Source organism: Gossypium arboreum, chromosome 9 (assembly GCF_025698485.1).
Source record: "Gossypium arboreum isolate Shixiya-1 chromosome 9, ASM2569848v2, whole genome shotgun sequence".
Taxonomy (NCBI): Eukaryota; Viridiplantae; Streptophyta; class Magnoliopsida; order Malvales; family Malvaceae; genus Gossypium; species Gossypium arboreum.
This window is the reverse complement of record NC_069078.1, coordinates 5,221,249-5,239,503: the sequence shown is the minus strand read 5'-3', so window position 1 is coordinate 5,239,503 and position 18,255 is coordinate 5,221,249. Positions and strand designations below refer to the sequence as shown.

Sequence of the window (18,255 nt, the reverse complement as noted above, 5' to 3'; positions counted from 1 at the left end):
TGTATAAAATTAAATAAATATTTTAATGTGAATATGCTTGTTATGGAAGAAAAGTGAGAGGAAAGTACCATTTTCCATCCTAATGTATAAAACCGATACTTCCAAATTGGAATGATGGAAAGAAAGAAAATGAGAGAGAGGTGTATGCTAGTTCAAAATTATGCTTTTTTAAATGTTTATTTTCTTTCATTTCAATTTTTAACTCTACGGAGCAATGAATGGAAAGAAAATATTTTTTCTTTCGATTTTTCCATCTTTCCTACTAAGCACACATATGAAAAGAAATTTATATTTTCCATCTTTCTATTTTTCTACCCTTTCTTTTCTTTCAATTTTTCCGTATTTCCTACCAAGCACATATATGTAAAGAAAATTTATATTTTCTTTTTCTATTTTTCTACCCTTTCAATTTTCATCTTACTAATTTTTTTTCCACTCTACCAAGCAAAGCCTTAGGGTGTGCTTGGTTGAGTCGAATAGTGTAAGGATAGATGGAAGAATGGAAAATTGGAAAGAAAAATATAAGGATAGAAAATATAATTGTCCTTTCCATAGTTGTGCTTGGCAAGAAAGATGAAAAAATCAAAAGAAAAAATAATTTTCTTTCCATCCATTGCTCGGTAGAGTTGAAAATTGAAATGAAGGAAAATAAAACATTTAAAAATTGCATAATTTTGAACTAGCATACACCTCTCATTTTGTTTCATTTTAGCATTCTAGTTTGGAATGATTTTTTTATGCATTGGAATTAAAAATGGTCATCTTTCCTATTTCTTTTCACTCACTTTTCTTCTCTTCCAAGCATACTCAAATTTATTTTCTTTCCACTTTTCCATTCTTCCCTCTCCTTCTACTTTTCCACTCAACCAAGAACACCTTAAATTTTGTATTTTGTAAAAATTCGAGACAATTATTAATTTGCTAAGTGAAACAAAGTATGAATGGTACTAAGTACAGCACAAGAAAAACAAGGAATAAGAAATTGTTTGTGTAGTTCAATTTTCCTACATTTACGAGTGATGTAAATTCTATCATATTCTGATATAACAACCTCACTTTTGTATCTATTTCACCTCTAGGTTCCCCCTTGAGAACTCATGCAATAAAACTAAATAACAAAAAGTTTTACTCTCTCAAATAAAACGTTCCTTTATGAACTAATAAGTGCTCTTAAATACTTCATTACAAAACCTATACAAATCTATCAAATATATAGAAATTCGACACTTGCCAACATACTAAATATCAACTATAATCCAATCCCTTATTCCTAGCAGCTAAAATAACATAAATACAATATAATAATAAAGACCAATGTAAATTGAACCATTGGAGATAAGTCTTCAAAGTTTGTCCCGATCCAACATCCTTAATCCAATGGATTAAATTTCTACATAAGATTCAATCCAATCCAATTCTTAAGACGTGTTTCTCTAAATGGATTGATATTCATTGGTGAGCTTAAAAATTTTTAAAAATTTTCACAATATTAGAAACAATCATAGCTCAAAGATTTTGTATTGCCAACTACAAAAATGACAAAGAACAAACTATCACAATGATGGTGGAAGTGATCATTTCCATTGGCACTTAGCCAGCCACGTCACAAACTCGCCTCAACAATTTCTCTCTTTGTCAATTTTTTAAACAAAGCCAAACAAGTCAAGAAGCTAATAAACAAAACACCTATAGCTCCCCTCCAACACAATCCTTAATCCAACAAATTTAACTTAGAACATAATTAAATAGATTACCACCAATGCTTTGTCTAGAATATGCATTAACAATAAGAAAAACTATAATTATAGTTTAGTAAGATGTAGATAAAAAAATGTGCACCATAATTAATTCACCAACGAAATTCAAAAGCTTTAGCTTTACAAAAAGAATCCAAAAGAATGACTCAAAATATTGAAAGATAAAGCCTGTAAAGTCAAAAATAACTCTTATTAGTATGATTACCAAAATAAAGCAATAGAGCATGCAGCTTCCTTATAACTCTACTCCCCCTATTTAACTAATAAGCAATTGAAAAATCAAAGATGGAAATGGTAGAAGGTATCTAGGATAAACCTTCTCTGCATATTTGACCATTTCTTCATAGATCAATTGGCGAAGGTCAAACTCTACCATCTCAACAACCTTCCTAATTAGGATGAAAACTTTTTTCATTTTTGGCCTCCGTATTAAATCGGATGTTACTTGAGTTTAGACCGATTTTAAGCTTAGGAGCTCAACCTACTACTAATACTATTATTATTATTTAAAAAACAAAAACAAAGGACGACCGCCATCATTAGCTAGCATCGTTATGGTTGAGAAAAAAAATAAAGAAATTGGAAATTTGATTTGAACCATGATGTTTAGATAATTTTTGAAGTATAAATTAAAAAAATATGATTATCTAAATTGAATTTTAGTATTTGGTCTAACCTTTTTCATAAGTCCATTAAATTTAATTGGTGGCCTTTTCTAAATTTATACGTCATTTTTTGCAATTACACGTTGGAGGTTATATGGTACATCATATCTAATAAAAAGAAAATAAAATAAAAATAAAAATATGTATATTATTATTTGAGAATTTGATGGAATTTGTGCTAGCTCCATTTTGACTACCCCTTTTGTTGCTTTTAAAGTTTGGATGTTACCTAGCCCAGATCTGTGTAATCTCACTTCCATTACATAAGTGGAGAGATTTTTCAATGAATTATAGTTAGTTCAGGTGAATTCTTAATGTATGTATTGATTGCATTTTCTTGCTTTAATTCGCCATTAATTTACTTATATTTTATTTATCCTTTGAGTTGGTCTTTCATGCTTGAAAGAAGCACGAAATTGAAGGAAGCTTTTAGGAAGGTGTTTGAATATTTGGATCAAATTGTCGAATTTATGTTATGTAAAACAAATCATCAAAGCATGATAAATAATATCTAATCTAGAACAATCACATGGAGTTTAAACATTACAAGTTTCAGTTTTGCCTCTAATATGCATTTCACAGTTCACAAGTTGTAACAAAGAGATCATCCGAAGGGGAACTCCCAAGGATGTTTGGCCACAAAGAAACTCTTCGCACACTTCTTTCATCGTTGGTCGAGACTTGGGTTGCGGATTTAGGCAGGCAAATGCCAAAGTAGCAATGCGAACAAGATTTTGTGCAACTAATTGGCTTCTCGGAAGTGGTAAACGGTTGTCTAGCATATCAACCAGCCTCCTATTTACCAAAGAAATTGGTGATGACAACCATGATAACACTTCTTCAGGATGCTTTCCCATTAACGTTTCCAGTGCCACCACTCCAAAACTATAGACATCACATTTTTCGGTGACAACTAACGTATATGCAAGTTCTGCATACAAAAAACCAGATAAAAAAGAAAATCATTTATATGTTCAATTAATTTTATAAATTCCGAAGAAAATGTCATCAAACGAAGCAAAGAAAATCACCTGGAGCTACATAACCACATGTGCCCACAATAATGGTCTGATTGGATGATTCAAGATCCAACATTTTAGCAGTCCCAAAGTCAGCTACAAAGGCCTCAAAGCTCGAGTTTAAAAGAACATTGTTGCTTGATATGTCTCGATGAACTATTGGAGGGCTGCAATCATAGTGCAAGTAAGACAAAGCATGCGCTATGCCCTTGATGATTTCCACTCTTTTTTTCCAATCCATTTCCACAGCTTCCACTTCATCTCTTAGGTTGCAGAACAAACTCCCTTTTTCCATGTATTCATAGATCAAAAACATGGACCGTCGGTGTAGACAAAACCCATGAAGCTTTACGATGCTTCGATGTCGTATTTCTGTCAGAAACTTGATCTCATTCCTGAAGCTCTTGTCAAAAGTTGGATTTTCGGCTTCTAAACGATGAAGTTTCTTCAAGGCAACTACTTTACCACAAGGTAGTTGTGCTCTATAAACACTTCCATAACCACCAACTCCTATACAGAATCGAAAGTCGAAATCCTCTGTTGCTGCGACAATATCCTCGTATGCTATCTTTCCATCATAGTTCCATATGGAACACAAATCCCCATTCTTCGTCGGTTGTACACCGACACGGTTATTCTTGAGCTTAAACCGTGAAAATAGAAAATATCCCAAAATGGAGAATGTGGAGAAGATGGCAATAGGGAGGAATATTTTCATATGGTAAGGAATTGTACTGCTGTTGGCTTTGTTGGTTACTGGAGAAGTACACATATAGGGTGATAAACGACTATTCCCTTCAAATGGATCAGGAGAAATCTTGTTACAGTTATTTCCAGCGTCAATAATACGAAGCTTAGTGGCAGACAAGATAGGGACACTACCTGAGAGTTGGTTAAAGCTGAGGTTTAAATTTGATAGGTGAAAAAGCTTACCGATTTCTTCAGGGATAGAGCCTATTAATAGATTTGAATCAAGTTCTAAGGTATACAAATTGGATAAATTGCCAATACAAGATGGGATTGAACCACTCAATTTGTTTTGGGAGAGGCTTAATGAAGTTAAATTTGCTAAATTCCCAATCTCTTCGGGAATAAGACCTTCCAATAGATTTGAATCAAGATCCAATGTACGCAAGTTGAACAACTTACCAAGACAAGAAGGGATTGAACCACTGATTTGATTTTCGTCAAGGTAAATATATTCCAATTTTGTCAAACGACACAAAGCTAAGGGAATATGACCAGTAATACTATTATTAGTGATGCTTAAAAACTTGATGTTCATCAACTTTTCAATATTCTGAGGGATGGAACCTTCAAGCTGGTTATTACCAAGGTACAAAATTTCTAAATTGGTTAATTGGTACAAGGAAAAAGGTATTGAACCAACCAGTCTGTTGTCGTAGACATCAAAATAAGTTAAGTTTGATAAGAATCCAACTTCAGGTGGAATAGATCCATTAATTTTGTTGCCCCAAAGAATTAAAGATTTGAGATTTAATAACTGACCCAGAGCAGAAGGGATTGGACCAACAATTCCACAATGACCTAGGCTTAAAGTCTCAAGACCCCTCAAATTCCACAAATTTTGAGGGATTGTATTATTACCATCATTAAATTGATTCCTATCCAAAAGTAGATGCCTAAGGTTGGTCAATAGCCCAAGAAACGGTGGAATGTTTCCACTAAGACTGGTCCAACTCAAATTTAAACTGACAAGGTTCACTAGATTCCCTAGTTGTGGAGGGATGGAACCGTTAATATTATAATTATAGGAAATGTCAAGGTACTCTAATTGGGTTAGGTTTCCTAGAGAAGGAGGTAACTTACCGGATAAACCACAATTGGACAAGTCAAGGTGCTTCAATGCTGATAGATTACCTATCTGATGCGGGATATTTCCACCAAGTTGACGATGACTAAGATCAAGAAGGACAAGATTTGGAAATGAAGAGAAATTCAATTTCCCAAATCTATCTCCAACCTCGACAAGGAACGCATAAGATAAGTTAATTTGGATGATGCTTCCAGCAGTGTTGCATGATATACCTGGCCACTCGCAACGTTCTGAAGCATTGTTGCTATAGTTACTCCACCACCCACTTTCTACCATAGCTATGGCTTCGGACGCCAAAGGCGATGGATCTGCTATTGTCACAGTTCTAGCAATGGAAATTAGAAAGATGGTAGCCTGCAGTATCCCTAAAATAATGGAAAAGGTTGAGGATGAGGCCATTTTTAATTAGCTGAGCTTAATTATCTGCTAAAGGTTCAGTTGTACCATGTCATAGTTTCTGGTAATGAATTTATACAAGTTCATTTCATTGTAGGACTAAAGGTCACATTTTTGTCTATCTTTTTCTAAGCTAAAAGTTGATAGAAACAACCAGGGCACATTGACTACTGTTGTTCATAGAAAGAAAAACATACACAGTATGGAAACCCAGTAAAGTAGGTTGAAAAACGAGTGGAAAAGCATTCATCATTGATCACGTTTTGTTTTCTATACACGGAGCAGCTTTTGCCACATTTCATTAAAGGTGCATGTAAACAAAGATTGTATGTAATCACTACTCATCACCATTGAAGTGTGGATTTTTCCATAAAAGATTTTGAAACCAAAAACTCTGGCTCAATTGTTTATAATATTGTCTTCTTTCACATGTGAAATTTAATTTATTGAGGAAATATATTAGTTCTAATGACGTGGTATTATAAAATTATAATATGTCAAATTAATTTAATATTTTTAAATAAATTTAATTAAAATCATTTTCATTGTGTTATATTAATATAAAAAGTTATTTTAAATTCAAAATATTAATAAATACAACAATAATTGTTTTTTTGGTGAATTATTATAATAAGGCAAAGCTCAAATAACAAATGCAACTAGCGTGACTTAAACACAAATCACACATAAGATGGTGAACACCTTTAATCATCACGTCATCACATGGAGTTCAATAAATGCAACAATAATTTTAAATAAATAGAATATATGAACATATAATTTTTTTTGTCTTTATGCATTTTCACATGAATTATTTACAACAAATATAAGTATTATAATATTTTATGATGATAATTAATTGATTTCATGTATTTTCAATTAGGTATTAACTTATAATTCGCTTTTCATCATATAAATATATAAATTTTTTGACAAGCTATTAATAAGTGTTGAGCACAGTGGTAAAGCATATTGCAATTTGAAAGAGAGAGCATATGTTCAATCTTTGAAGACAATATTATTGGAAGAGGTAGTCATATACTCCAAACATAGATCGTAATATAGACATGAAACATACCAATAATATATAATTTCAATAAGTTATTATAAAATTGACTACGATAGAAAAAAAATATAACTTTTATTTGATTAATAAGTTATATAAATTTTACAATTATAATTATAAAATTTATTTATATCTTTTATTATAAAATATTTTATATGTATTAAAAATATGTGACCCGAATCTTTGTTAAAGAAAATAGAGTGGTAAAACTGATGGTTTCACTTTTTCCACTACGTAATAATGGAATTGGAGTTTTAAAAAGGCAAATGAACAAAACAAAAATCAACTAAGTTTATCTCAAAATGTCACAACACTTCTTAAATTGAACTAAGTTAACTCGACTTAATAATATGAAATTTTGATAATCCCAAGACAGCTAAATTAAGTTTTCTAAAAGTTAGTAAAAAAAACGTTTTTAAATCTAATTGATTCTATGAGGTAATTTCGGTGACCAATGTAACCTTCAAAATTCGGCCATAACATCCGGACCGAGTTAAGAAGGTTACAGTTGAGTACGTCAACTTCAATACCTTAATATCTGCCTTTTATCCCCCACTAATAATAGTTTTACTGGTCATATTCCTCTAGATTTGTGTCATTTGATGAAACTGGAGAACACTTCGCTCTCACTAAAATCTGCAATTTGTGCTTAATACTCAATGTTTATTTAATATATTGACTATTGTTTTTTTCACATAGAAAGAATTCTTTTGTTATCATATATGATATATAACCGTGTTTAATTAGACGAGTCTAAGAAACAATTAATCATGTTTTGTTTGTCTCTAAAAACTAAAAAAGTAAGTTGGTAAGCAAGTGAAAAAGCATTCATCATGGAATAGGTTTTGCTTTGCTTGGATGTTTTCCAGATAATTCTAAACTGCATTATTATTGTTTTTTTTTTTTAGAACTAAGTTGAAAGAAGGTTTCTGAGTTGTTTCCTATCATAAAACCCACATACATAAAGTTAGTCATTTTACACAACTCTTAATTCCTACTTTAAGATGAAAATACAGCAGCAGGTCCAAAAATTATCGTGGGAACAAATTTGATATTGTTTATTGTTCCTGCTAATGATGTATACATGGTTTGTTTGCTGGTTTTTCAAAATATATTCAATATATTCAACATAAATCATCTATATTTAAAAAAAAAACTTACATATGATAAAGATTGTATGTGATGAGGAGAGTTGACTTTTTGATAAAAGATTCTGAATAGGAATACTTTAGCTTGATTGTGTCAATAAAGTTCAGATTATGGTCTTTCTTTGCAAATCTTCCTTGGAAATTTCTAGCGTACATTGAATTAGGAAAGAAGATGTCATGAGAGCAAATGGGATGCATTGAACCTTTTACGGGGGCAGATACTTGCTATACTGATTAGCTTGTAGAGGGTTGGGTAATCAAGTATGAATATTGTTAAGTTGGACTTAAAGTTTAGAATTCGATATTTGGTTTGAGTTCAATTGAATATTTATTTTTATGCTTGAACTCATTTGAGATATAATGGAGCTATTTGAACTCGAGTTCGATTAAACTAGTTTATCAATTTTTGTACTCAAGTTCAGCTTGATAATTAAGGGAAATACAGTAACTTAATAATATAAAAAATATGAAAACTATTCAAGTCAAGTATTATTAAGCTCGAATTTGGCTCGATCGATAACTCGAGCTCAGCTCAATAATTATCGAGTCGAATTCAATTTTTTTTCGAATCAAACTCAAGTAATCTTACAAGCATCAAAATCTTATTTATTCCCTAATATAGGGGACTAAGAAGGACAAAAAAAATGACTCTTAGCAAATAAGCTGTTTTACATGTGAAATATAATATAATATAATATATGGGTAAAGTAAATTAGTTGTCACCCAACTATAGAAATTTTTTTCTTTTTATTCACTTAACTTTAAAAAACTATAAAATGGTCACTCAATTATTCAATTTTGTCTTTGTTTGATCACTCAACCATCAACCATTTTAAATTTTTAGGTGTTTCTATTTTTATGTTAACCAGTTAATAGCTAAAACAAAACTTTAATAACAACTGAATAACTATTTTATAACTTTACAAAATCCACCTACTAAAAAAAACTGCAATTTAGTTACCTCTACAATACTTTATCCATAATATATTCACTTGTTTCCGACCAAATCGTGTTGGCAGCCTACAGTCCATAAAAACGGCTCAAACATTAGAAATAGTAAACTATAAAGTATGAGTACATTTGTTTGTACTATAGAGTATATATCATACTATAATGGTCACATTTCTTTTTCTTTATTTTTTAAAAATGCATTGTAACATGTACAGTATATTATTAAATATTTAATATTCAGAGTTTTATTTGTTTATTCATTTATAAAGTGTAATTTATATAATATGTTAAAATAAATAGGTATACTAATTGTAATAGGCCCAATTCACCCGACCCATTATAAACCAAAATAAATATAAAAACCCCAAAATAAAAAAAAAAAAGCAACAAAAACATTAAACAGCCCCAAAATAAATTAATGTCCATTTACAATCCTAAAATATATATATAAGCCCAATTATTAAACTAAACCAAATCTATTGCAGCCCAATAATTATGCCCAAAGTCCTTAACCCAATAACCCTAAAGGCGTAAGACTAACCCTAACCGAAACCCTAGTTGCTGATCGGTGCTGCAGCAGTAGTCTGCACTCATGGCCGCTTATTCTCGAAGTAGGCTCATAGAGCCCAGGCCGGAAGCTTCTGGAAGTCACCAGTAGCCAGCTAGGATTGGGCTCCCCAGGAACGGTCCCAAGCACGGCCTCTTTCACACGCGCCTTTCTTCGTGCTCCTGTACGGATGCTCTTGCAAAAGAACATGGGAGAAGGGGAATAACAGAATTTACAGCAAATGACAGCAATAAAATGTAATTTTATTTTTATTTACTCTGTAAATTGGATATAAAAAGCCATTGAATGTACCTGCAAAAGACTTACGCATACTACACGCACTGAAATACAAAAAGAGAGCATTTCCAAAAGCCATAGAAAGGTGATTTCTGTTTTTGATTTGTTTGAGTCTTTCTTTGATTTTTTTTTCTTTGTTCTCATTTCCTGGTGATTTACTTCCTCAAATCTTCCACCATTACATTTAGAAAATAAAAGAAAAAAATGGAAAAGGAAATTTACCTTACGAATGGGCTAGCGATTCTTTTTTGCTTCGTTGAAATTGAAGTCTAAAAGGGGATCTCATGGCTAAAAATCAACTCTTTGAAGCCCCGAAACCACCGGTTGCCATTCATGGTGGTGGATCGGTGTATGAAAGAAAAGATTTAGGGCTTGCTAGTTGAGAAGAAAGGGGGCTGGGGTTGATTCGGTTGAAGGAGGCTGGTTTTCGGCATTTTAAAGGACCAAAAACGGTGCCGTTTTGAGCCTGTTTCAGTGGCTCCCAAAACGGTGTCGTATTAGTTATACTCGACCCGATCTGACCCTTTACCCCTAGGACCTGGGTGTTTCTGCGGAGAATGGATATTTGCGCGTTAGATCCTTCCCTTCGCGCGAGCCTTCAATTGCGCCCTATTTGTTTTACTTTTTTTTTTAAATTTGGCTCTATAATTTGTGCGCATTTTCATTTTGGTTCGCAGTACAGAGCAGCGTTTTGGGCTCGGGGTATTTCCAATTCTAGTCCTCGCACATTTGTGCGCATTGCACATTGATCCTATTTACGATTATTTTATTTGTAAATTGTTCCTCTTGTTTCAATTTTGTTTTAATTAAGTGTTTTATCCTCGTTTTTTTATTCACTGCGCGTTCATTTTCTTTTACATGCTTGATTATTTGCTTTGAATACTTTGAGTTGCTTTGATAATTGAATTTTGTTCTAAAACCATTATTATAATCTTTTTCCTTTTATTCTGCCATTTTAATATTTTGTATACTATTTGTAATTTTAGTTTATGTATACTATTAATTTTATGTTATTTTATAATTTCTTTTGAATCTATTCACATATTTTAATGTTTATATTCTTTTGTTATTTAAGGAGAAATCCATCTATTTTATATGCCATTTAAGTTATTATTAGGTATATACTTAGTACTTATATTTGACCTACAATGTTACTAAAGCCATGTTATTTTATACATATAGTTTTTTTGTATATTTGTATATATAATTGTGTTTTAAAATTTATTGCATATATAATTTATGATAAAATTAAGTTAATCTTATAATTCATATTTTAATTCCATGTTATTTTAGCATACAATTGTTTCTAAAATTTATTCACAAGTACATAACTCATATTAAATTATTTTTACTATAGTCCACGTTATTGGTTTCATATTAATATTCTTTTATGTATGTATATATATTTTTATTTAAAATTATTTATGTGTATAATGCGTTTCTTTTAAGGACCATATTTTAAATCATACAATTTACTTATTGTACTTTCATATCTTATTATCCTTATGTGTATTATCAAAATGTGTCATTAATCCAAATCGATTTGTTTCATGTAAAATTATTTTATACATCATTTATTTCAAAATTCCATTTGCACATACATATATATTGGAACATATGCTTGATTTATGAACATCGCTAAATTCATGCATTTTATACATATAGCTTTTGTACACATAATTATATATATTTTTAAAAAGTCTATTACATATAGAATTTACAGAAGAATTAATTTTGTATATATCATTAATCTCATGCTATTCTTTAAGAATAATTATTTTAAATTTATTTATATGTATATATGATTTATAAACTTATTACGTGAATTTTCTTAATATTATATTTTATTATGTATTTTTGCTATCCTTTCATATCTTGTATATTATTGAAAATTTTTTATCATATGAATATTGCCAATTTTGACAAATGTTTTAACACTTTGTATATTACTTGATTTAAAATCTTCATTCTATAATACATATTTTAATATATATCTTTAGTTTGCTTTTTTACAAATAGTTTTAAATTCATCAATTCATATAGTATATATTATGTGTTCATCATCATTTTAAATTTGTCTTATACTATAGTGGGTTTTTTTTAAATTTTCATTTTGTTTTGTATATTTTGAATGGATCATATTAGGCTATATATCATTGTTGTACTGTTTCTTTCTGTTTTTTTTTTTTTTGCTATCCCAATTGTTCTCCATATGTGCTTAGAAAGTTAGTTTCATTTTGCTTAGATTAATTATATTCAATGGTTTGATTTGATTGATTATGTAGCACCCCAAACCTGGCCCAGAAGTTATGGCCGGATCCGGCATGCCACATCAAAAATGTAAAAAAAAAATTTACATTCTAAGTCCAGAAAATCGTACTTGATGTTCAAAAGATTAATTCATTAAAGGTTAAAGTGAATGGAAGTCATGCACCGTAGGAAACCGGAAAAGAGGTGGTGAGTCCATCTGATCGCTTAATACCAAGCTCCTTCGGATCCAATCCTAGACACGCATACCGCCATTGCCACACTTTAACATCATGGATATTTCTAGGAAACCGATTTGATTAAGTCATTTTAGGAAAAGTGATTAATTTTGGAAAATACTTTCATTGCGGAAGCTTTGCTTGTTGTCGTGTTATTTTGAAATCAACGTTGTTTTTGAAAACGCTACCTAAAGCTATTCAATTTCAACAGTTAAAGTAAGTATTACCTATCTTAGTAATACATATAAAAACCATCAAAAATAAATAAGCGGCCTTATTACATTTAAAACCCAAAACTTCAAACGTAAATAAAAGGATGTCCAGTTCACGGAAGAAAATCAAACTTTCGAATGGTGGCCACTCATAATTCCCTCACGGCTCCAAGCCCACTATGGTTGGGGATTACTGCGTGGATGAAAATAAAAGGGTGAGTTTGGGGAAACTCGGTGTGTAAATTAACCCAACCATAGCCTATATCGCCTAAACCACGTAAATAGAATAAGTTGGCCTTAGCCTGCAATGAATTCAAAATAAAGCCCATAGGCCCATAATGTAACGTAATGTAATGATATTACATGTTTATGCGAAACCCAACCATATCCAACCGTATACACCCCGTACCAACCTTACACCGTGTGGGAGACAACTCGACCCACCCAACCGCTACACACCACGTAATTTGTAGCATGGTGCCGAGCAGATAATGTGACAGAGTCACCAGATCTGATAATCGTGGCGAGCCACCGTATCAGATATATGTGGCGAGCCACCAGATCGATATTTGTGGCATAGCCACCGTAACGCTTCCTCCATAATATAACCCATGTCCCCATACAATGATATATAATCATGGCATACATCATACGTAATCGATTGTCATGCTTTTCACCAAAATTAACCCTAGGGGTATAACGGTAATTTTGCACCTAGGGGTATAACAAGAATTTTCCATACATAGGGGTATTATAGTAATTAAGCTACTTTTAGGGTTTTCATGCATATCCTAACTATTTACGTACTATCGTAACACTTACCGCACATACTTATCGAATTGGGCCTTGGCCCATGAACCCGATCTTTGGCCCATTAAGCCCAAATTATCAAAATGTACGAAATCGCGTCATCGCAGCTTATTACTTTAGATTACCAAATATACAAACCCAACTATCTTACGAGCATTCGACACTTTTCGCAAATTCCCAAAATAACGACTTTTCGGTATTTCGCTTTTCGCTTTTGCCAATCTAGTCTATGAGAGGGTGTCGATTACACACATGCTTATGACGATATCTTGATTTAGATCCACACACGAACCGCCTACAATTGGATTACTAACACGTTAATCTAACTATTCAAATACAAACTACGATTAACCCCTTACAATATTCGCCAACCACACCTACAGATCATAGTAAGCTTATAAGAAATCAATAAGCAACTCATTAACAAATTTTTGTCAATGTTTACCACATAATCATAATTTCACCGCAAGTCGTCTTCCCGAGCAACAAATCACTAAATTATTTATAATCGAGCTACTGAAACTCCAAATCAAGTGCCGTTAATTTTCCCTGAAAATAGACTCATATATAATAGACTCATATATCTTTTATCCATAAAATTTTCAGAATTTTGGTATGGCCAATCAATACCGATTTTTCTTAAAGTTTCCCATGTTCCACCTGTTTGACTAATCTGACCACTCTTCATTACGAATCAAATTTCTCATTGTACAGAATTCAAAATATGTTCTTGTTTATTTCATTAGAAACTAGACTCAATAAGCTTTAATTACATAATTTATTTAGCTTTTAATTCATCTCCCACAATTTATGGTGATTTTCCAAAGTCACGTTATCGCTTTGTCCCAAACAGATTTATTACCAAATCACTCTTTCACACATACCTTGCATGCATGTTATTTAAACATGTATATCACCAATCAATCATCACATATCTATGATTTTACTTAAGTATAATCTCCATTTCATCATTTTAAAGCACAACATGTTAGCTGATTTTTCCCTTTAACATCTAAGGCACATGCATGCTCATTTGTTTGGCTCAACTTCACCTATCTTCCATTTTTCATCAAAAGAACATGAAACAACAACCATTTCCTTCATTTTAATTCATGACTAAATGCTCACAACACAACTAAAAATCAAAATATACTTCAAGAGTTAAGGTAGAATCAAGAAGAACTCATGAACCTCAAAATAGAAGCAAGGTACCAAGAACTTACCTTCAATTTTCCTCCTCCTAATGACCAAATACTCAAGAGCTTTCTCCTCTCCTTTCTCTTCTCTAACTTTCAACTATGATGAACAAAGATGGACAAAACTTTGTTCTTTTCACCCCTTTTTCTTTTAATAAAACTTCATATTTCATCCATTTAATTCTTTAATAGAAAAGACATGAAATTCTTATCATGAAACATTTACCTAACCCATTATCATGGAACATTTACCTAACCCATTATCATGGAACATTTACCTAACCTATTATCATTGAACATTTACCTAACCTATTATCAATTTGTATCAATTTGTACCATAAATTATGGATATCAAGTGTACATTTTGTCTACAACAACATGATGGCTGGCCACTTCATGTAAAATGGGAGGTTTGTCATGCAAATCTTCCTATTTTGCACTCCTATTTATTTGGCCACTTCAATTTAGCCTATAGCATTTTCAAACATTTTCACATAGGTCCTATTTCATAATTTCACCCCCTTTTTCTTATGGAACAAAAATTAACTAAAATTGTCGGGTTCTATCTTAAGTTTGGGCTTTCTAGAGGCCCACTAACATAATTAAACCTATGCTAACATTCACAGAATTCCCCAAAATTGGGCCGTTATAGATTAAAGAAGGTTATGTTATCTTCGTTTACCAAGAACTGTATTTTATGCATGTATATTATACTATATTTTCTTTTGGTTTACAAAATATTGCTTTTCCGAACTCTTTAAAATCAACTATTCCATTGTATTTCAAATAAAATTAATATGTTTTGAGTTTACAAATCTTTTTTTTTAAAAAAAATCCTAAAATAAGGCAATGTTCAGTATTTAGAAATTCGAGAAATCGTGTCCTACCGTGCTGGGTTTCGATTTTTTGTTGGACTAAATATTTGGACACCCTTTTGTAATTTTTGACCTAAGAGCTTTTGGAAGTTGAAATTCGATCGTGTTCTCAAAAGTATAAAGGATCATGTCCTATCGTGCTGGATGTGATGCTTTATACCTTTGAAACAAGAAAATTTTGACGACCAGCTTAAACCACTCAAATGTTTTAAAAGGAACCATGTTTCAAATTTGTTTGAAAAACCCTAGACATGAGGATAGCAATCAATCAATCAATCTGGTACCAGTTTTTGGGCGTAGTGAGGATGCTTACCCTTCCTCATACATAACCGGCTTCCGAACCCATTTTTAAATTTACGTGGACCAAAATTGTTTTAAGCGAAACAAAAAATTTTTATTAGGTGATCCAATCACACCTAAACGAAAAGATTTGTGGCGACTCCACATTTGGTTTTAAATAGTCGATCCTCATTTTTTTCCAAAAATAAAAAAATGGTTTCGACACTAATGTGAGTTTTTCTATTTTGTTTTGTTCCGTTGTGATTGAATAAGAATAGATAAGAGACTCATGGGATTGACGTGAGCGGATAGGTATGACTATATTTTTTAGAGTGAACTCCAAGTGAATATGAAGCGCATAATATATATAACAGCACCAATTTAAAGAAAATTTTAAATAGGTGAAGATATTTTTTTTTTCATTCATATTACTAAATTTACTTCTAAAAAAATTATAAATTATTTTGACATATAATGGTGCTAATTTTAAAAAGAAAAGAAAAACACCAGTGGTGCTACTCTAAGAATTATAATTTTCATCTCGTGGTGCTACTTAACCCTGCTTTTGTTTCTTTAAAACCTGATTTCTTCAATAACCCAATCTAAATCTTCATTCATTTCCCTCAAACAAAAAACAACGAAAATAGGATTTCAGTTAGCGCTTTACTTCATCCTCCCACTCCTCTTCCTCTTCCTGTTATGCCCAATATTACAAGCAGCATAATCTCAAGAACCTGCCTGTGGTAAAGAAGTATGTGGAAATATTAGAATTCCATACCCTTTTGGATTAATCCATAGCACCTGCTATACTCATTCTTGGTTTAGAGTAACTTGCAAATCGACACGTAATAGTGAAAAGCTGCTAGAAATCTAAAGAATCGTAAGAATATTTCAAGATATATTTCATGTGTAAAATTGATATACAAGCTATAGGTATTTATACACTCGTAGTTATTTAACAGATACTCTAACAGATCGGATAAATGATGTCAAAACTATTTTTTTACTGTCGAAACCATTTTTTAAAGGGATGTTTGAAAAATGGGGATCGACTTTTGAAAAACGAAAACGGGAGTCGCCACCAACCTTTTTAGGTGTGATTGGATCACCTTATAAAACGTTTTGGTCTACGAAAATTAAGAAAACAGGTTCGGGAGTCGATTACGTACGAGGAAGGATTAGCACCCTCACAACGCCCAAAATTGGTACCAAATTGAATAGTTTTTTGTCTTAATGTCAAAAATTTGAAAGGATTTAAAAATAGGATCCCTTTTAAGACCGAAATTATTTAAGTTGAAAAATCAAGATTCCTTAGCTCCGAAAGAATACAAACATCACATCCAGCATGATAGGACACGATATTCTTAAACTCTCAGAATCGAAATCATCTCGTGATTTACAAAATCTATTTAGAAGGATACTTTAGGCATTTAGACAAACGGAAATCGCAACCCAAAGACATGTTGGGCACTATTTCCTGAATTCCTAAATGTGAAAAACATTGCCTCATTTTAGAAAAAATTTTGGATAAAATATGACAATTAAATGAAATATATTTTTTAAAATAATGATTTGAATAAAATTTAAAAATATAATTTACTAAGAGTAATACTAAAAAAATTAAAAATGAAAGAGTTTGATATGATACTAAAATTATTAAAAATTAAAATATATAAAAAAATCAGGGAAACATGGATTAAATCAAAATAAGAAGGGTTGAAAAACGAAGATGAACAAAGAATAAAATAAGAACACATCATAGAAAATAAGAACGTAAGAGGGAGAGAAATTTGAGTGAAAGCTCTCAAAAATATTTATTGTTTCTCAAAACTCCAGTGTGTTTACAATGAAGGGAGAGGCCTCTATTTATAGTTGAACCTCCTCAAATCCAACGGTACAGATCAATTACATCAACAGTTAAGATTAAAAGGTTTCTACAAATTAAATCTCTAAGATTACAAAATCATATCTTTTAAGATTACATATCATATCTAAGATTGCAATCATATCTAAGATTGTATCATATCTAAGATTGCATATCATATCTAAGATTGCATATCATTGAAGATTATATTTCCATATGAGTCAAGCTTGTAGATGGACCTTAAATCTTTTCAAGTAATGGGCCATTCCGATCGGGCCAAATCATATTTGTAATTCTGGATTGAACTTGGACTTCTTTTTTTTTTGGGTTTATTATTTTTGTTTTTGGACTTATTTCTGGGCCCGAGCAAAATTGAGTGTCTACAATATCTAAGATTGTATCATATCTAAGATTGCATATCATATCTAAGATTGCATATCATTGAAGATTATATTTCCATATGAGTCAAGCTTGTAGATGGACCTTAAATCTTTTCAAGTAATGGGCCATTCCGATCGGGCCAAATCATATTTGTAATTCTGGACTGAACTTGGACTTCATTTTTTTTTTGGGTTTATTATTTTTGTTTTTGGACTTATTTCTAGGCCCGGGCAAAATTGAGTGTCTACAACTGTTTAAGAAATCAATTGTATTTTAACTGTTTTTAGTCGCTTCTCCTGATATTCCCTCTGCAGATTCCTACTGAAAAATTCCTAGTGCAACAATATTCAACTTATCACTACATTGCAAGAAGGATAGCTCAGACAACGGTTTAGTAAGAACATCCGCAACTTGATCCTAAGCAGGGACATAATTCACCTGTAACTAACCACCAAGAACCTTGTCACAA

The 18,255-nt window shown here is 31.6% G+C and overlaps 1 protein-coding gene and 1 long non-coding RNA gene across 2 annotated transcripts; both read right to left on the bottom strand.

Annotated features, from left to right (window-relative positions):
* Positions 1-2,870: 2,870 nt before the first annotated feature.
* Positions 2,871-5,677, bottom strand: LOC108459283 (probable leucine-rich repeat receptor-like protein kinase At1g35710). The gene is made up of 2 exons (XM_017758627.2): positions 3,454-5,677; positions 2,871-3,353 (listed from the first exon to the last, which is right to left on the bottom strand). The coding sequence occupies exons 1-2, from the start codon at positions 5,675-5,677 to the stop codon at positions 2,959-2,961; spliced, it is 2,619 nt and encodes an 872-aa protein (XP_017614116.1). The 3' UTR covers positions 2,871-2,958.
* Positions 5,678-9,058: 3,381 nt separating this feature from the next.
* On the bottom strand, positions 9,059-10,288 carry LOC108458150 (uncharacterized). The gene is made up of 2 exons (XR_001867258.2): positions 9,906-10,288; positions 9,059-9,830 (listed from the first exon to the last, which is right to left on the bottom strand). It is a non-coding gene; the product is annotated as an uncharacterized LOC108458150 (long non-coding RNA).
* Positions 10,289-18,255: the final 7,967 nt, after the last annotated feature.